We start from the raw sequence: 21383 nt of genomic DNA on the forward strand, positions 1-21383 counted from the left end.
TGTAAGAACCATTGGTCTCCTTGTACAATTAATATTAAAAACCGTTACTTCAAATTTCGTGCTTCCACATTAATATTATAATAAGCGTTAGCAACGCTACTGGTTTAATCGATTTTAATGGTTCCTCTGTCATTTGACATGGGGTTAAGAGTCAATATAATTTTGGTTGAGGTACGTCAACTAAAATGATAACTTTACAATCCAGTATTAGGCTTCTTATAACAGCGCCCATTAAATAATAAATTTGCCAATATTCTTAAGACAATGACTTTGTGTATTAATTGCAAACAGAGTCAGATATGAAACTTTCTGGCAGATTAAAACTCTGTGCCGGAACGAGACTCGAACTCGGGACCTTTTGCGGGCAAGTGCTCTACCAACTAAGCCATTCAAGCACGCCTCACGACACCTGCTCACAGCTTCAATTCTGCCAGTACCTCGTCTCCTACCTTCCAAACTTCACAGAAGCTCTTCTGCGAACCTTGCAGAACTAGCACACTCTGCTGCAGAGTCTCCGCCATGCCCTTTCTTCCAGGTGTGCTACTTCTGCAAGTTTCGCAGAAGAGCTTCTGCGAAGTTTGGAAAGTGGGGGACGAGGTACTGGCAGAACTGAAGCTGTGAGGAGGGGTCGCGAGTCAGGCTTGGGTAGCTAAGGTGGTAAAGTACTTCCCCGCGAAAGGCAAAAGTCCCGAGTTCGAATCTCGGTCCGGCACACAGTTTTAATCTGCTAGGAAGCTTCATATCAGCGCACATTCCGCTGCAGAGTGAAAATTTAATTCTAGAGTCAGATATATAACTGACTGTGGGAACGCGTATTCATTTTGGTTCACGCTAATAAGTGGTATCAGTTTTTTTTCTATAATTTAGTTCATACGCTCAGTACCGTGACTGTTGAGTGGTAGTAATAAAAGAAAAGGAAGAGTCTTTTTAATAATGAGAAATCACTGAGATGTTAACTCAACTAGTAATGTCTAGACCTATAAGTACGTCGAGTTTTCAGAAGTTATTGCAGCCCACGCATTAAGTGGCTAGTTAGTGGTTTTTTAAGAGATATAACTTTTTTTATTACTTCCTTGCAGTGACTTTTCGTACTCCTATGTGGTATGTAATTGTCACGTAAGATTATCGGTAAAGAATCACGATATCTACATCTACATCTGCATCCATACTCCGCAAGCCACCTGACGGTGTGTGGCGGAGGTTATCCTGAGTACCTTTATCGGTTCTCCCTTCTATTCCAGTCTCGTATTGTTCGTGGAAAGAAGGATTGTCGGTATGCTTCTGTGTGGGCTCTAATCTCTCTGATTTTATCCTCATGGTCTCTTCGCTAGATATACGTAGTAGGGAGCAATATACTGCTTGACTCTTCGATGAAGGTATGTTCTCGAAACTTCAACAAAAGCCCGTACCGAGCTACTGAGCGTCTCTCCTGTAGAGTCTTCCACTGGAGTTTATCTATCATCTCCGTAACGCTTTCGCGATTACTAAATGATCCTGTAACGAAGCGCGCTGCTCTCCGTTGGATCTTCTCTATCTCTTCTATCAACCCCTGCTGAGCAGTACTCAAGCAGTGGGCGAACAATCGTACTGTAACCTACTTCCTTTGTTTTCGGATTGCATTTCCTTAGGATTCTTCCAATGAATCTCAGCCTGGCATCTGCTTTACCGACGATCAACTTTATATGATCATTCCATTTTAAATCACTCCTAATGCGTACTCCCAGATAGTTTATGGAATTAACTGCTTCCAGTTGCTGACCTGCTATTTTGTAGCTAAATGATAAGGGAACTATCTTTCTATATATTCGCAGCACATTACACTTGTCTACATTGAGATTCAATTGCCATTCCCTGCACCATGCGTCAATTCGCTGCAGATCCTCCTGCATTTCAGTACAATTTTCCATTGTTACAACCTCTCGATACACTATAGCATCATCTGCAAAAAGCCTCAGTGTAGTTCCGATGTCATCCACAAGGTCATTTATGTATATTGTGAACAGCAACGGTCCAATGACACTCCCCTGCGGCACACCTGGAATCACTCTTACTTCGGAAGACTTCTCTCCATTGAGAATGACATGCTGCGTTCTGTTATCTAGGAACTCTTCAATCCAATCACACAATTGGTCTGATAGTCCATATGCTCTTACTTTGTTCATTAAACGACTGTGGGGAACTGTATCGAACGCCTTGCGGAAGTCAAGAAACACGGCATCTACCTGTGAACCCGTGTCTATGGCCCTCTGAGTCTCGTGGACGAATAGCGCGTGTTGGGTTTCACACGACCGTCTTTTTCGAAACCCATGCTGATTCCTACAGAGTAGATTTCTAGTGTCCAGAAAAGTCATTACACTCGAACACAATACGTGTTCCAAAATTCTACAACTGATCGACGTTAGAGATATGTGTCTATAGTTCTGCACATCTGTTCGACGTCCCTTCTTGAAAACGGGAATGACCTGTGCCCTTTTCCAATCCTTTGGAACGCTACGCTCTTCTAGAGACTTACGGTACACCGCTCCAAGAAGGGGGGCAAGTTCCTTCGCGTACTCTGTGTAAAATCGAACTGGTATCCCATCAGGTCCAGCGGCCTTTCCTCTTTTGAGCAATTTTAATTGTTTCTCTATCTCTCTGTCGTCTATTTCGATATCTGCCATTTTGTCATCTGTGCGACAATCTAGAGAAGGAATTACAGTGCAGTCTTCCTCTGTGAAACAGCTTTGGAAAAAGACATTTAGTATTTCGGCCTTTAGTCTGTCATCCTCTGCTTCAGTACCATTTTGGTCACAGAGTGTGTGGACATTTTGTTTTGATCCTCCTACCGCTTTGACATAAGACCAAAATTTCTTAGGATTTTCTGCCAAGTCAGTACATAGAACTTTACTTTCGAATTCATTGAACGCCTCTCGCATAGCCCTCCTCACACTACATTTCGCTTCGCGTAATTTTTGTTTGTCTGCAAGGTTTTGGCTATGTTTATGCTTGTTGTGAAGTTCCCTTTGCTTCCGCAGCAGTTTCCTAACTCGGTTGTTGTACCATGGTGGCTCTTTTCCATCTCTTGCGATCTTGCTTGGCACATACTCATCTAACGCATATTGTACGATGGTTTTGAACTTTGTCCACTGATCCTCAACACTATCTGTACTTGAGACAAAACTTCTGTGTTGAGCCGTCAGGTACTCTGTAATCTGCTTTTTGTCACTTTTGCTAAACAGAAAAATCTTCCTACCTTTTTTAATATTTCTATTTACGGCAGAAATCATCGATGCAGTAACCGCTTTATGATCGCTGATTCCCTGTTCTGCTTTAACTGTTTCAAATAGTTCGGGTCTGTTTGTCACCAGAAGGTCTAATATATTATCGCCACGAGTCGGTTCTCTGTTTAACTGCTCAAGGTAGTTTTCAGATAAAGCACTTAAAAAAATTTCACTGGATTCTTTGTCGCTGCCACCCGTTATGAACGTTTGAGTCTCCCAGTCTATATCCGGCAAATTAAAATCTCCACCCAAAACTATAACATGGTGGGGAAATCTACCCGAAATATTTTCCAAACTATCCTTCAGGTGCTCAGCCACAACAGCTGCTGAACCAGGGGGCCTATAGAGACATCCAATTACCATGTCTGAGCCTGCTTTAACCGTGACCTTCACCCAAATTATTTCACATTTCGGATCTCCGTCAATTTCCTTCGATACTATTGCACTTCTTATCGCTATAAACACGCCTCCCCCTTCACTGTCCAGCCTGTCTCTGCGGAATACATTCCAATCTGAGTTCAGGATTTCATTACTGTTTACGTCTGGTTTCAGCCAACTTTCTGTCCCTAGTACTACATGGGCGTTGTGACCGTTTATTAATGACAGCAGTTCTGGGACCTTTCTATAGACGCTCCTGCAGTTTAATATTAGCACATTAATATTGTTATTTCCTGTTGCATTTTGCCTACTATCTTGCCGCGTCTCAGGAGGCGTCTTGCCGAGCCTAGAGAGGGGATTCTGTAACCTAAAAAACCCACTTGCGCACTCCACACGTACTCTGCTACCCTTGTAGCCGCTTCCGGCGTGTAGTGCACGCCTGACCTATTCAGGGGGACCCTACATTTCTCCACCCGATAGCGGAGGTTGAGAAATTTGCACCCCAGACCTCCGCAGAATCGTCTGAGCGTCTGGTTTAAGCCTTCCACGGCTCCAAACCAGAGGACCGCGATCGGTTCTGGGAACGATACTACAAATAGTTAGCTCTGATTCCACCCCGCGAGCGAGGCTTTGCGCCTTCACCAATTCCGCCAACCGCCTGTACGAACTGAGGATGACCTCTGAACCCAGACGGCAGGAGTCATTGGTGCCGACATGAGCAACAATTTGCAGTCGGGTGCACCCAGTGCTCTCTATCGCCGCCGGCAGGGTCTCCTCCACATCTCGGATGAGACCCCCCCGGCAAGCAGACAGAGTGAACACTGGCCTTCTTCCCCGTCCTTTCCGCTATTTCCCTAAGGGGATCCATTACCTGCCTAACGCTGGAGCTCCCAATAACTAATAGACCCCTCCCTCCGTGTGCCTGCTCGGACCTTGCTGAAGGAGCGGCCACATGTCCACTCACAGGCAGAGCGGGCGATGCCACACGGCCAGCCTCCACATTGACCCTCCGCCTCGCGCTCCGCGAACGCCGCTGAACCCGCCACTCCCCTTGGGGAGAGGGTGGCCCAACCGCGCCCGGTACCCGCGAAGATGTCTCGACAGCAGGGACAGTGGGTGAAGCATGTAACACCTGGGGTGTACCATGCGACGTACAAGACTCCCCACTGCCGCTACACTCCGAGGCAGCAGCCTGAAGACGGCTGACCGCGGCCATCACCACGTTCAGCTGTTCGCGAACAGTGGCCAGCTGCTCCTGCGTCCGTACACAGCAGTCACACATCCTATCCATCCTATCAATTTACTGTAGAGAGTTAATCAACTTTTAAATAGACTGCTAATTGACTAAAGGCGGCTGATTGTTGATTGAGCTCTGGTTGCTAGCCACTTCTTGTAGAAAACAATGAAAATAGCACTACCTGTCTCTGGGCTGTATTGAAAACAAACATTAGCACTACTGGCACTATGGTTGACTAAAGGGACTCTCTCTGACTGTATTCAAAACAAACACGAAATCTATGGAACACTATTACTAGCACTCGACAATTAAAGCTTCCTAAAAGCAAAAACACGCGGACGAAGAAGTGACAAGCAAGAAAAATACAGTTAATACTGAAATTAAGGTAGCTCGCTGCACAGCAGACGTGAAGCAGACGGCAGTTACGACGACACTGACAGAGACAGAAAGGCGTCAATCTATCTAGCAGTAATGTAGTAAATAAGGTGGGAAATGAACGATAGATGATATACAAATATTCATCTAAGTAGTAGAACTGGGTTTATCGACTTCGAGTAAAATGGAATTTTTCTAGTCAAATCTATATGGGGAAGAAGCTATCGACTTTGCATAGTGGTAGTACCCCTTCTGGTGGTACGAATATAGTTTACTCTTTAAAGAATAAAATTTGAACCAGTGTTTGCGTATCTCTACATTGTTTGACGTATTTTGCAAAATGAAAAGGTTACTCTTCGAATGGCATTACACATTACAGAGGGTGGAGGGAAGAATCTTACAAGTTATGAATCCCACAAAGTTCAGGGGCAAACAATTGGTTATGGAGCATTTATTAATGTCCACGAGAAGTTCATTAACGAAGATTCTTGAAATTGTACTTGATTTGCTATCCATTGCAATGTTTGTATCATCTGATAACGAGACTAACTTTACATCTGGTAATGTTACTGATGAAAGGCCATTAATATATGCAAGAAAAAGTGAGGATTCTAAGATAGAACTTTGTGGACCAACAAGTGTCAATTATTAACCAGTTGTATGCTGACTGATAGCTTACTTACGGGACTCTATCCTATAATTACCCCTTGTTACCCGTCTAAGAGACAAGATCTGAAGCAATTTGTAGCATTTCCTGTTGTACCATGATATTATAATTTACTTAACCCACGAGTGGGCCCACCTGTTTATGAAGTACGCCAACCAAAAATAACACTGTCTTGTACAGTTCCATTATTGTTTTAAAATTGCGGTCCCGTATCTATTCCTTCATTATTGCTTCAGCTAATACAGTGACAAGTTGTGTTGTGATATGTTCAGGTGAGCAGCAGTATAATAAAATAAACAGCGAGCCAGGACAAAACAAATTTACGATCTGTGCAAGAAAATTACCCAGATTCTGAACTAGCATCACAATCCCACAATGAGGCAACTGTCTACGAGATAATTGGTAATCAAATAAGCAATTGGCTGGGACGTGAAGTAAGTACGCTGGTAAATGGTCCGAGTGGGTCATTTCTGTGGAGTAACGCTTGTATGCGGCAACAGAGTGATTCGGTGAAAGTTTACTTAATTATTGGTTAAATAAACAGTGATTTAACTAATAAATTATAAGTTTATTTTATCCTCCTTTAATTAAAGTAAGATTACACTGTGATTTTGCTCATACATATTTACCTTGGTAACAAAAAGACAGCAATTATTTACATCTGTGTAAAGTACTCCACGCACCCGCTCGCGTTACGAAAATTCCGCTCGAGGGTTAAAAAGAGATTACACTGACAAACGCGTTTGACAGAACACAGAATAAACCAGTATCCTGTATCAAGGTACCTCCCGTTAGGAACGTGTGTGCACTCAACTACTGTGATATGACTTTCAAATGACAGAGCACAGCAATCACTCGTCCTTTTCTCGCCTGGCTATTATCACTGCGGCATTTGATAGTATCCGTGGATGTTCTAGTACGTCTAGTACGTACAACAGAGGGCTGACCTGCTAGAACATGCGTTAATACTATGAAATGGCGCTTTGATAATGGTGAGGCTGTAGCTGAAATGTAGATTTGCCTAATAAAACTTGCAAGAAAAGAATGACTGATTGCTCCGCTCTATCGTTTGGAAGCAGGATCGTGTAATTTACTGCCTAATGAATGCAGTGCACACTCACTGTATGTGTAAATAGCCTTCTTACAAGGGAACCTCCACATCGCACCCCCCTCAGATTTAGTTATAAGGTGGCACAGTGGATAGGCCTTGAAAAACTGTACACAGATTAATCGAGAAAACAGGAAGAAATTGTGTGGAACTATGAAAAAAAAGCAAATTATACAAACTGAGTATGTGCAACATATGCAATATAAATGTAAATATTGACTGAGGAACGCCGTGGTCCCGTGGTTAGCGTGAGCATCTGCAGAGCGAGAGGTCCTTGGTTCAAGTCTTCCCAGCAGCGAAAATTTTAATTTTTTATTTTCAGATAATTATCAAAGTTCAATCACTTACACAAAATCAACTTCGCTCTCCAAAATTCCAGGATATGTTCAGATTTGCTTGGACATATGCAGGATTTGACGGTCTACACGCGGAAAAAATTGAAAACGTTAAAAACATATGTTTTGACAGAGCACAAGGAAAACTGTGCGACTGCGAAACTGTTGCATTCATTTGTTGTAGTTTATGTGACAAACTCCTATGTTTTCATCACTTTTTGGGAGTGATTATCACATCCACAAGTAAACCTAAATCGGGCAAGGTAGAAGAATCTTTTTACCCATTCGCCAAGTGTACAAGTTAGGTGGGTCGACAAAATTTTCCTGTCATGTGACGCACATGCCGTCACCAATCTCGTATAGAATATATCAGACGTGTTTTCCTGTCGAGGAATCGGTTGACCTATGGCTTTGCGATCAAATGTTTTCGGTTCCCATTGGAGAGCCACGTCCTTTCGTCTACTCATCGCACGGTTTTGCGGTGCGGTCGCAAAACACAGACACTAAACTTATTACAGTGAACAGAGACGTCAATGAACGAACGGACAGATCACAACTTTGCGAAAATAAAGAATAAAATTATTTCACCAGAGGGAAGACTTGAACCAAAAACCTCTCACTCCGCAGCTGCTCACGCTAACCACGGGACCACGGCGCTCCTGAGTCCGCCATATCCTTGTGCGGCCTATCTTGCATATGGACTACTCAATTTGTATATTTTGCTTATTTATTTCATAGTTCCACACAACTTCTTCCAGTTTTCTCGATCTGTGTTCAGTTTTTCAAGGCCTATCCACTGTGCCAGCTTATAACTACATCTGAGGGGGGTGCGATGGGAAGGTTCCCTTGTTAGTATCGGAACCCCTTAAATGGAAACTGTGCGTAGCGCGTGGAAGCGCGGCTGACCTTGATCCAGATGAGAACGTAGCAGAGCGAGATGAGGGCGAAGGGCACGACGTAGAAGAAGAGCAGGTTGCCGAAGAGGAAGTAGAGCGCGCCGTCGGCTGGGTCGGGCCACACCTCGACGCAGACGCGCACGTCGTCCAGCACGGACACCAGGTCGAAGAAGAGCGCCCACGGCAGCGTCGTGGTCAGCGCCACCAGCCAGATGGCCGCGATGATCAGCCGCGCGCGCCGCTTCGTGATTTGGAACTTCAGCGGCCACCAGATCGCCAGGAACCTGCCGGCAAGGGAACACCTGCTGCAGCGCTCGCGCGTCGTCGGGGCGGATTACTGCGCAGCTGGCCATTCATGCTGCAGCGCTGTGAAGACAACTTGCAACAAATGTCAAATCTGTATTTACTTCTCTGCAAGCTTTCAGTGCAGTTTTTTTCCTTTTTTTTTTATTTCGTCCCCCCACTCCCCATATGGACGGGGGGTGGGGATAGAGGGGGGAAGGGAAGGGGAGCTATAAACGATACAGGCAATCCGGTCTTGATAGTAAAATTTAATTGCATTAAAAAGAAACAAGTTACAAAGAGGGGAGATATTTACATAGAATTTAAAACTTTTTTGAGGGGGAAAAATATAAACGGAAGTTTTTAGATACGAGGCGTGTTTTTTAAGTAAGTATCGTTTTGAAATTAAAAAACGACGTGCTAAGATATCCCAATAATTTTATTTTTTCATGAAAGCCTGTACCTTAATCTACTTTTCTACATAATTTCCGTCAATATTGAGGCACTTGTCATAACGTTGTACCAGTTTTTGAATACCCTCCTCATAGAAGTCTGCCGCCTGACTTGTTAACCATTGCATCACCACTGTTTTGACTTCGTCATCGTCTTGAAGACGCTGACCGCCCAGGTGTTTCTTCGAGTGCAGGAACAGATGGTAGTCACTGGGCGCAAGATCGGGGCTGTACGGAGGATGATCTAGAGTTTCCCATCGAAAACATGTGATGAGATCTTTGGTCTGATTCGCCACATGCGGACGGGCATTGTCTTGCAGCAAAACGATGCCTTTGCTCACTTCCATGGAGTGTTGCTTTGATTCTGGTGTGACTTAGGCCACCCATGTTCCATCGCCCGTAGCAATTTGGCTTAAGAAATCATCACCGTCGTTGTGGTACCGCTCAAGGAAAGTCAATGCACTGTCTAAACGTTTGGTTTTGTGCACATCCGTCAACATTTTCGGTACCAAACGTGCGCACAATTTTCGGTAATTCAAGTGCTCGGTGACAATGTCATACAAAACACTATGAAAAACATTACGAAAATCATCCCGCAAGGCGGAAATCGTAAAGCGTCTGTTTTCTCTCACCTTATTGTCCACTTCCTGTACCAAACTCTCATTAACGACCGAAGGACGCCCACTCCGTTGTTCATCGTGCATATTTGTGCGGCAATCTTTAAATGTTCTCACCATTCCACCACTCATAATGTTTTCTCCGTAAACTGCACAGACCTCACGACGAATATCGAAAGCTTTTAGGCCTTTAGCATAAGAAATCTTATAACAGACCGTACTTCACAGTCGGCGGGACTCACAATTATCGGAGGCATTTTAAACACTCAGTACACAACGTAAACAAGGAAGAATCAGACTGTAATGGCGTCAGTGCGTAGATTAAGGTACAGGCTTTCATGTAAAAACAAAATTATTGAGATATTTTAGCACGTCTTTTTTTAATTTCAAAACGGTACTTACTTAAAAAACATGCCTCGTATATGAGAGATATGACCTCCTGCATTAGCAATTAAAAATAATAACAATAAAAGGTACAACGAAACTCAAGAACCGCTTATTTAAAAACATTTAGAAGGTGATGCCGATGTACTGACATTTAAAGGAAGCCTTTTCTGCCACTGAGAACCTGAAGGCTCTGCCCTGGTACAGGAAGGCTGTTGTTGAAGTGGGAAATGTTGGCCAGTGAGGAATGTAGCGAACTGGTGGTGGTATAAGGATGGAGGACTGGTGCATATCACCGGTGGGGTAGGAGTGGCTTTTGGGACAGAAGAAATGGTGGAGTAGAGAGGGCTAACAGTTGTTGGGAAAAGGGGGGGGGCGTGAGGAAAGAAAGGAAGATAGTGGAAAAAAAGGAGGTTGAGGAAATGTGTGGAGGGGAGGGAGACGAAGCCCTGGTGAGGTGGAATGGGTGGGATGGACGTATAGCTGGTAGCACGGGAAAATGTCGCTTCAGAGTTCATGATCTGGGAGAGCGAAATGGTTGAAGTTTTTTTGGGAGAATACGTGCAGCGTGTGTAGGTGAGGGCTTGTGGAATGTTTTGTTAAAGGCGTGGCAGTGTATGAGGATTGGAAAGACGGGAAACGATAGGCTTATTGCAGTGGAGTTTGCGATTGGTGTAGATTGTTCAGAGTCAGTGAGGACAGACGAGAATTTGAAGAGCTGATAAAGGCTCCTTATGGTAGAAGGTAAACTGATGCAGAAAGCGAGACGGAGTGCATGGCTTTCGAGGATCTAAAGCGAGGGGCGGATATCCACGCAGCATTTGCAATAGAAAAGGATAGGAAAGATTAAGGATTTGTGCGTGTGAAGGACAGTGGAGTGGTCTAGTCCCCTTGTCCGGGCGGTGAGTGCAAACACACAGAATAGGTAGGAGACATACCTTCAACATCTACGTACACTAATAACGTTATAAAGCCGTCTTGTTTGTTTCCCTATTTGAATACGCTAATCTACTATAAGAACTTTTGTGGAGATTTCACAGGTAACTTGTGTGTAGCTTGAGGCTGAATACATGCTTTGTATCAGAAAAATCGGAACGCGGAAAAAAATATTGTAATTTAAAATTTTAATGAAAATCATCTGCTCAGCTCAGCAATTCGAAAGTTTAATCACGCTGCAGTACACCAACAGCGTTGTTAGTGGTTTTTAACTCCGTGACGGATGTCTTTTCGGAAGTTTACGCCATTGACACAATTAAGAACTACATCCATATATTCGCGAATACAAACTAACAGGAACTTACTTGGCTAGTATATATGGATTTACTGATTTCGTTTTGTGTATTAAAAACTTAACGACATTGCTTCAAGTTTTATTTATATTCTTTACTGAGAAAAACGAATTTATTAATATTGCTTTGTGATTTGGATGCCCTCTCCTTACATTTTTGTTTAATTTCGTTTACAAGTAAAAATGCCTAGAAAATAGTCGTGTCTTTCTGAATGGGCCAGAATGGCTAATGGGTTCATGAGGTCTCAAGAATCCAACGAAGATCGTGAGGTGAGACTTGCTCTGGCTCAAGAACATCAGGATTCAACTCGTTTTTTGGAAACGCCTTCCGAAAGCGGAGCATGAAGTAACTCTGATTGAGAGTGTCCTACATTATCTCGCTCCTCAGAATCCTTCACTCACACAGGGTTAGAGTTACTTCCCTGCAACGTAAAATTATAAAAGCGAAAATTTAGACGAAAAGTAGCGCAGGCAGTTTATACCCCGAACTTCGCTTAAGCCTGTACGTTTTAAACGCGTACAATTCTCGCTGAGCTTAAAATAAGCCATGACTACAAAGTACAAGTCCACACGCTGTGTTTTTCGAGCATGGACCTTAGTTGCTTCTCGTATGACCAGCTCTTCCTGGCTCTTCCTCATGTTAATGAAGCAAACAAGCTCTTCGATCATGTCTCGATCATACTACATCAAGCGCTGCATACAAAGAAGCTATACAAGTCAAAAATAAATCCCACACTTACGAAGTCTCCGGCACAGATAAATAAATACCCCAGCGACGCTGGCTTTCTCAGCTTTTTCTGTATCTAAGCAAACATTATACGCTGTCCTGCAGAAGTTAAGGATGAGATAGATGAAGTATCAGAACACATTAACTACTGTGTAGAAATGAAAGAAAGTGCTAGATCATGTTGCCAGAGACCTTCCAGTCGTAAGCAGAAAAGAGGGCGTCACATGGCGTGAGGTCAGCGCAACTGTAGCACCAAATGAGACTGGCCTCGCAACGCGCGTCAGTTGAAGGAACGGGAAAAGACAATGTGTGTGTGTGTGTGTGTGTGTGTGTGTGTGTGTGTGTGTGTGTGTCTGTGTTTCTGAATCACCGAAGAGTTACGGTGCTCTGCGGTGGTGTTCATTACATCATGGGCTGGAGACAACATTTAGGTGCAGTTGCATGGGAAAGAGTCATCAAAAAACTGGAAGAAAGAAGAAGTGTGATGAGTGTAATCCAGGAGTTTGGTATTGCTGACAGCATTGTTTCACATGAATGGGGAATTTTCCGAACCACAGGTACTGCTGCCCGAAGGAGAGGATTCTGGTCATACATAAAGCACACCAGTGGCAAGACGCAATCAATACCTTCACTGCGCGAGAACAACGGAGAAGTCACTGATGACAGTACCACTAAAAGCAGAGTTATTAAACACGGTTTTTCGAAACTCCTTCACCAAAGAAGACAAAGTAAATATTCCTGAATTCCAACCAAGAACAACTTCCAAGATGTGAAACATATAAGTAGATATCGGAAGAACGAAGCAGCTTAAATCACTTAATAAAGGAAAGGCCTGCGGTCCATATTGTATACCAGTCAGGTTCCTCTCAGAGTATGCTGATAAAATAGTTCCATATTTAGCAGTTATATACAACCACTCGCTCACAGAAAGATCCGTACCTAAAGACTGGAAAATTGCTCAAGTCACACCAATACCCAAAAAGGGAAGTAGGAGTAATCCACTGAATTACAGGCCTATATCACTAACATCGATTTGCTGTAGGATTTTGGAACATATACTATATTCGGAAATTATGAAGTACCCCGAATAAAACAATTTGTTGACACATAGTCAGCACGGTTTCAGAAAATATCGTTCTTATGAAACACATGACTGGGTGTTGTGTGATGTCCTTAGGTTAGTTAGGTTTAAGTAGTTCTAAGTTCTAGGGGACTTATGACCATAGCTGTTAAGTGCCATAGTGCTCAGAGCCATTTTTATGAAACACAACTAGCTTTCTATGCTCATGAAGTAATAAGTGCTATCGACAGGGAATGTAAAATTGATTCCAAATTTTTAGATTTCCAGAAGGCTTTCGACACCGTTCCTCACAAGCGTCTTCTAACCAAACTGCGTGCCTACGGAGTATCGCCTCAGTTGTGCGATTGGATTCGTAATTTCCTGTCAGAAATGTCACAGTTCGTAGTAATGGATGGAAAATGATCGAGTAAAACAGAAGTAATATCCAGCGTTCCCCACGGAAGTGTTATAGGCCCTCTATTGTTGCTGATCTATATTAACCACATAGGAGACAATCTGAGCAGCCGTCTTAGATTGTTTGCAGATGATGCTGTCATTTACCGTCTTGTCAAGTGTGAAAATATCGTTCTTATGAAACACATGACTGGGTGTTGTGTGATGTCCTTAGGTTAGTTAGGTGTAAGTAGTTCTAAGTTCTAGGGGACTTATGACCATAGCTGTTAAGTCCCATAGTGCTCAGAGCCATTTTTATGAAACACAACTAGCTTTCTATACTCATGAAGTAATAAGTGCTATCGACAGGGAATGTAAAATTGATTCCAAATTTTTAGATTTCCAGAAGGCTTTCGACACCGTTCCTCACAAGCGACTTGCAAAATGATTTAGATAAGATATCGGTATCGTGCGAAAAGTGGCAATTGACGCCGAATAAGGAAAAGTGTGAAGTTATTCACATGAGTACTAAAAGAAATCAGCTAAATTTGGATTACACGATAAGTCACACAAATCTGAAGGCTGTAAATTCAACTAAATATTTAGGGATTACAATTACAAATAACATAAATTGGAACGATCACATAGATAATATTGTGGATAGAGCAAACCAAAGACTGCGATTCATTGGCAGAACACTAAGAAGGTGCAGCAGGTCTACTAAAGAGACTGCTTACACCACGCTTGTCCACTCTATTCTGGAGTATTGCTGTGCGGTGTATGATCCGCATCAGGTGGGACTGACGGATGACATCGAAAAAGTACAAAGAAGGGCAGCTCGTTTTGTATTATCGCGAAATAAGGGAGACAGCGCCAGAGACATGATACTTGAATTAGAGTGGCAATCATTAAAACAAAAGCGTTTTTCGTTGCGACGGGATCTTCTCGTAAAATTTCAATCACCAGTTTTCTCTTCCGATTGCGAAAACATTCTGTTGGCACCCACCTACATAGGGAGAAATGATCATCACGATAAAATAAATCAGGGCTCGCACAGAAAAATTTAAGTGCTCGTTTTTCCCGCGTGCCGTTCGAGAGTGGAACGGAATAGAGACAGCTTGAAGGTGGTTCATTGAACCCTCTGTCAGGCACTTCATTGTGAATAGCAGAGTAATCACGTAGATGTAGGTTGTCGAATGTGTCAACTACAGCTGCAGGTGACGGCTATATCGTGCAGCAGGCAAGAAGGAAGCCAGGTGTAGCTGTAAACGCATTTAACAGGGCTGTGAGGCACGCAACCTCACGCAGTGGCACATCGACTGCATGGGGGTTGCTCTCTTTGCCCGACGACCAGTTCGTTGCGATCCTTTGACAGCTTCACATCGGCGGCAGCGTTTGCCGTGGCGCAAAGAGCACAGGACATGCCAAGAAGGAATGTAGTCCCGCGCTCTTGTTAGATGTGAGCCGATTCAGTCCGAGCAGTGACTCTGGAGGTGCTCTCATATGGCGAGAGGTGGGAACAAGTAATGCACCCTGGAAAATTATCGAACATGATCGTTTTGTTGGTCCAAATGCTGTGGTGTAAGGATGGAGAACGTTGTAAGGCGGTACTGACGACCAAATCTTCGAACACGTCGCACTCACTGGGCAATGTTGCTGTGACACTGTAGTCCACCTCCATGTGCGTCATGTCAGGGGTGTATTCACCCTTCACTTTTATGGATGAAAATGAGCGACTGCGTCAAACAGTACAAGTGGAGGAGCTTTTGTAACGAGAGGATACTCCGCGAATGGGCCGGCCTGGCTGTTCAACCGACATAAATCCTATCGAGTACTTGTGGAACGCGTTGGGGATACGTATTGCAGCACGCCACATGCACCATCGACCATGGAGCAGTTGTCAGCCGCACTCTTGGAGGAATGGAACACAGTACGACACGAACTAGTATCAACTTTATGGACAGCATGGGACCACACTCCAGAGTGTTAAGAACCATGTCCCATCTTTTGTAATGTTCAGCGGAGGTATTGAATAGAATTGGGGAGACAAGAAATTTGTGGCACAACTTGACTAGAAGATGGGATCGGTTGGTAGGACATGTTCTGAGTCATCAAGGAACCACCAGTTTAGTATTGGAGGGCAGGGTGGAGGGTAAAAATCGTAGAGGAAGACCAAGAGATGAATACACTAAGCAGATTCAGAAGGATGTAGGCTGCAGTAGGCACTGGGAGATGAAGCAGCTTGCACAGGGTAGAGTAGCATTGAGAGCTGCACCATACCAGTCTCAGGACTGAAGACCACAACAACAACAACAACAACGATCGTAATTGCCTTTTCATACAAACGTCAGTTTCGTCTCACTGCGTACTTTTTTCAGTCTTTTCGTATTTTTTTCAGTTAGTTTCTGTACCATATTGAACCAGTTCTTTCAATGTAAGGTCCAAGTTTTATCGAGCTATGTTACATGTCGGTGACACATTATGCGAAAGTTAGTTTCGTTCTCAGATTTTCACACGCCTCGCATTCCGTATTTTCAGCATCTCCGTGACACCCTCCCATTGCTGAAACAAACTCTGTCCATTAAAATTCTCCATCTTTGTATGCCCTAAATACCGCTTGTTAGCCCTGTTTTATGAGGGTGTCACAAAGTTGAGAAATGTTCTTGGAAGATTGCATGAGGGTTTTGCAAAGCAGTTTCCTTTATAGACTTATTCCAATTTTCTAGTATCCTACCACTGAATCGAAGCCTTTTTTTTTTTTTTTTTTTTGGTCGTCAGTGTACTGACTGGTTTGATGCGGCCCGCCACGAATTCCTTTCCTGTGCTAACCTCTTCATCTCAGCGTAGCACTTGCAACCTACGTCCTCAATTATTTGCTTGACGTATTCCAATCTCTGTCTTCCTCGACAGTTTTTGCCCTCTACAGCTCCCTCTAGTACCATGGAAGTCATTCCCTCATGTCTTAGCAGATGCCCTATCATCCTGTCCCTTCTCCTTATCAGTGTTTTCCACATATTCCTTTCCTCTCCGATTCTGCGTAGAACCTCCTCATTCCTTACCTTATCAGTCCACCCAATTTTCAACATTCGTCTATAGCACCACATCTCAAATGCTTCGATTCTCTTCTGTTCCGGTTTTCCCACAGTCCATGTTTCACTACCATACAATGCTGTACTCCAGACGTACATCCTCAGAAATGTCTTCCTCAAATTAAGGCCGGTATTTGATATTAGTAGACTTCTCTTGGCCAGAAATGCCTTTTTTGCCATAGCGAGTCTGCTTTTGATGTCCTCCTTGCTCCGTCCGTCATTGGTTATTTTACTGCCTAGGTAGCAGAATTCCTTAACTTCATTGACTTCGTGACCATCAATCCTGATGTTAAGTTTCTCGCTGTTCTCATTTCTACTACTTCTCATTACCTTCGTCTTTCTCCGATTTGCTCTCAAACCATAATGTGTACTCATTACACTGTTCATTCCGTTCAGCAGATCATTTAATTCTTCTTCACTTTCACTCAGGATAGCAATGTCATCAGCGAATCGTGTCATTGATATCCTTTCACCTTGTATTTTAATTCCACTCCTGAACCTTTCTTTTATTTCCATCATTGCTTCTTTGATGAACAGATTGAAGAGTAGGGGCGAAAGGCTACAGCCTTGTCTTACACCCTTCTTAATACGAGCACTTCGTTCTTGATCGTCCACTCTTATTATTCCCTCTTGGTTGTTGTACATATTGTATATGATCCGTCTCCCCCTATAGCTTACCCCTACTTTTTTCAGAATCTCGAACAGCTTGCACCATTTTATATTGTCGAACGCTTTTTCCAGGTCGACAAATCCCATGAAAGTGTCTTGATTTTTCTTTAGCCTTGCTTCCATTATTAGCCGTAACGTCAGAATTGCCTCTCTCGTCCCTTTACTTTTCCTAAAGCCAAACTGATCGTCACCTAGCGCATTCTCAATTTTCTTTTCCATTCTTTGTATATTATTCTTGTAAGCAGCTTCGATGCATGAGCTGTTAAGCTGATTGTGCGATAATTCTCGCACTTGTCAGCTCTTGCCGTCTTCGGAATTGTGTGGATGATGTTTTTCCGAAAGTCAGATGGTATATCGCCAGACTCATATATTCTACACACCAACGTGAATAGTCGTTTTGTTGCCACTTCCCCCAATGATTTTAGAAATTCTGATGGAATGTTATCTATCCCTTCTGCCTTACTTGGCCGTAAGTCCTCCAAAGCTCTTTTAAATTCCGATTCTAATACTGGATCCCCTATCTCTTCTAAATCGACTCCTGTTTCTTCTTCTATCACATCAGACAAATCTTCACCCTCATAGAGGCTTTCAATGTATTCTTTCCACTTATCTGCTCTCTCCTCTGCATTTAACAGTGGAATTCCCGTTGCACTCTTAATGTTACCACCGTTGCTTTTAATGTCACCAAAGGTTGTTTTGACTTTCCTGTATGCTGAGTCTGTCCTTCGGACAATCGTATCTTTTTCGAAGTCTACCATCTGATTTCCTACGACTGAGTCGATGAGATCTTTCCATTTTATTGTCTTACGAATTATTACGAATGAGTTGTCTTATTCTAATCGTTACTCACTCACATAATAATCGTAGGACAGAATGATTTTTCGTTTCGAAAATTGCACAGTTTTACGTTCCAGAACATTCCACGCAAATAGCCAATTCTTGCACCACTTCGAAATTTTATCAAGATCTGACGGAATATTTGTGCAGCTTTTCTTCCGCAGCTTTTTTAAGAGCATGTCATGTGCGAAAGGTGTGAGGTTACTACCTTCTGAGAGGTCTTTAATGGGAGTTAGGGGGAGGAGACCAGACAGTGAGGTCATCGGTCTCATCGGATTAGGCAAGGACGGGGAAGGACGTCGGCCGTGCCCTTTCAAAGGAACCATCCCGGAATTTGCATGGAGCGATTTCGAGAAATCACGGAAAACCTATATCAGGATGGCCGGACACGGGATTGAACCGTCGTCCTCCCGAATGCGAGTCCAGTGTGCTAGCCACTGCGCCACCTCGCTCATCATTATCATCCGTCTTCTGCCTAAAGACAGGTTTTCACATGGTAGTTCTCCAGGCTGCCCGGTCTTCTGCCATCCTCTTCAGGTCTGCATAATTTCCTCTTCCCTTTATGTCGTCTATCAACTTGTATCTCCTTCTTCCTCTCAGTCTTCTCCCACAAACCAATCCTTCCAAAGCATCTGCTAGCAAGCACTCCCTTCTCAATGAATGTCCCAACCAGTTCTTTTTCCTTTCTCTTACAACCTTCAGCAGACATCATCTCTCACCAACCGTTTCCAATACTCTTTCATTACTCACTCTTTCCATCCAGATTATTCTCTCCATTCTCCTCCACATCTACATCTCAAATTCTTCTAATCTTTTTTCATCCACTCGTCTCAGTGTCCATGTTTCTGCCCCATATAGTGCCACACTCGAGACAAAACATTTGCCAAGCGTTTTCCTTAGTCCTTTATCTAATTTGCCACATAAGAGTCTGGTCTTTCTGTTGAATGCTTCCTTCGCTATGGCAATTCGTGTTTTCACCTCCTGGTGACATCTCAAGTCTTCAGTTATTGTGCTTCCGAGATATTTAAGTTCACTTACTTGGCTAATGGTAGATTGTCCTATTTTAATGTTGGACAGTCTGCGTCAAGTACTGATGACCATACTCTTTGCTTTGCTGTGTTTATTTGCATCCCATATTCCACACAAGCTTCATTCAGATCTTTGAGCATGTTATTCACTGTTCGCTCACTTTCTGCCACCTATACCATGTCATCAGCAAATCTTATACATTCTATTCTCTTTCCACCAATACATATTCCTATTTTCCCATCTAAGCTTTTCGCAATAATCTCTTCAAGGTGTACGTTAAACAACAGTGGGGAAAGGCAACAACCTTGTCTAACACCTCGTCCAATGCTGCTTCCTTCTGACATTTCATTTCCAATCCTTATCCTTACTTTCTGGTGTAAATATAGATTCGGTATCAGTCGTATCTGTCCATTATAATTATCTGGGCTGTTATGCCGTGGTCGGTTGATGAATTCTGAGGGAGTCACCTCAGAATTCATCAACCGACCACGGCATAACATCGCGGATAATTATAATGGACATGATATTTCCGGCCGTGAAAGTTTACATTTTAGTATCAGTCGTATCTCTTTCCAATCCTTTCCTCTTCAAGATATCCATCAGCTTGTTCCACTGAACTCTGTCAAAAGCGTTTTCTTAGTCTATAAAAACAGCAAAGATTTCTCTACCCTTTTACATATACCGGGTGATCAAAAAGTCCGTATAAATTTGAAAACTGAATAAATCACGGAATAATGTAGATAGAGAGGTACAAATTGACACACATGCTTGGAATGACATGGGATTTTATTAGAACCAAAAAAATACAAAAGTTCCAAAAATGTCCGACAGATGGCGCTTCATCTGATCAGAATAGCAATAATTAGCATAACAAAGTAAGACAACGCAAAGATGATGTTCTTTACAGGAAATGCTCAATATGTCCACCATCATTCCTCAACAATAGCTGTAGTCGAGGAATAATGTTTTGAACGGCACTGTAAAGCTTGTCCGGAGTTATGGTGAGGCATTGGCGTCGGATGTTGTCTTTCAGCATCCCTAGAGATGTCGGTCGATCACGATACACTTGCGACTTTAGGTAACCGCAAAGCCAATAATCGCACGGACTGAGTTCTGGGGACCTGGGAGGCCAAGCATGACGAAAGTGGCGGCTGAGCGTACGATCATCACCAAACGACGCGTGCAAGAGATCTTTCACGCGTCTAGCAATATACGGTGGTTCTAATAAAACCTCATGTCATTCCAAGCATGTGTGTCAATTTTTACCTCTCTATCTACATTATTCCGTGGTTTATTAAGTTTTCAAATTTATACTGACTTTTTGATCACCCGGTATCTTTCACCTCGCTCGGTGGTCTTTAACGTACAACATGAACAGCAAGGATCCCGACACACTTCCGTGTGAGACGCGTGACGCTACATTAAAATCTGCGGACGACTCGTCATCCAAAAGAGCAGCTCCGTCCTTCCTACCAAGAATTGCTCTGTACAATCACAAACACCGTGTTGTTCACTATAACTTAGCGAAAATCGAACCTAGACGTTTTGGCTCCTTCTGGATGTATTGGTGGTGGCGTACCTTACTGCTTCATCCTGGGTGTAGGAAATGGATACTGCAGAAGGCCACAACGGGAATTTGTTCAGAAATTCTGCTTATTGTTCTTTTTTTCAGCATTACCGACACTATTGCGCCTTGCAGCGCGTCTCTATCGACACTGAGCGCGGCGGACGATCGATACTCTCGGTATCGATCAGGGAGGCACTAAGAAAAACTGAATGCCTAGCTAGAAAAAGGAGCTTTGCTCTACGCCGGGTGAGATCGATGATCCTCCGGTGAGAAGTCAGGCGTCCGACCACTACAGGGAGTGCTTCTCTTTATTGTAGCGGGGCGGCTGCCGAAGCGCTAAACAAAGAGAACGGGGCCACGGCGGACGGCGCCTTCCCTTTGCTCACTTTCTCGTTAAGCCTGCGAGCAGCGCTGGACACGGAGAGACGGGGAGAGGCGCGCCGAGCAGCGAGCGCGCCAGAGGGCGCCGCATCCCGCGATTGCAGCCCGGGCTACTGTCTCCTCTTCGGGAACTACAGGAACTACTGAAAGGCGACTGTAGAAGCAGACTTTCATTACTGATTTATTCGTACCTATACTAATAATTAATCTTTAAAGCCGTCGTGTCTGCCTGTCTTTGAACACCTTCACCTCCGAAACTTCTGCACGAGCTTCCATGGGGCTTTCGCAGGTAACTTGAACACCATTTGGGGCACAGTATAGGCCTTATTTCATCAAAATCGGATAACGAGAA

General features: G+C 43.6%; 1 protein-coding gene across 1 annotated transcript in view; it reads right to left on the minus strand.

Annotated features, from left to right (window-relative positions):
* LOC124791884 (neuropeptide SIFamide receptor-like) overlaps window positions 1-21122 on the minus strand; it is a 130491-nt gene extending 109369 nt beyond the window's left edge. Inside the window, exons 1-2 of the mRNA XM_047257898.1 lie at window positions 21037-21122; window positions 8267-8540 (exon numbers count right to left, since the gene is read on the minus strand). Coding sequence (XP_047113854.1) covers window positions 8267-8540; window positions 21037-21122 — 360 coding nt within the window. The remainder of the gene's footprint in view (window positions 1-8266; window positions 8541-21036) is intronic.
* Window positions 21123-21383: the final 261 nt, after the last annotated feature.

This window comes from Schistocerca piceifrons, chromosome 1 (genome assembly GCF_021461385.2).
Source record: "Schistocerca piceifrons isolate TAMUIC-IGC-003096 chromosome 1, iqSchPice1.1, whole genome shotgun sequence".
Taxonomy (NCBI): domain Eukaryota; kingdom Metazoa; phylum Arthropoda; class Insecta; order Orthoptera; family Acrididae; genus Schistocerca; species Schistocerca piceifrons.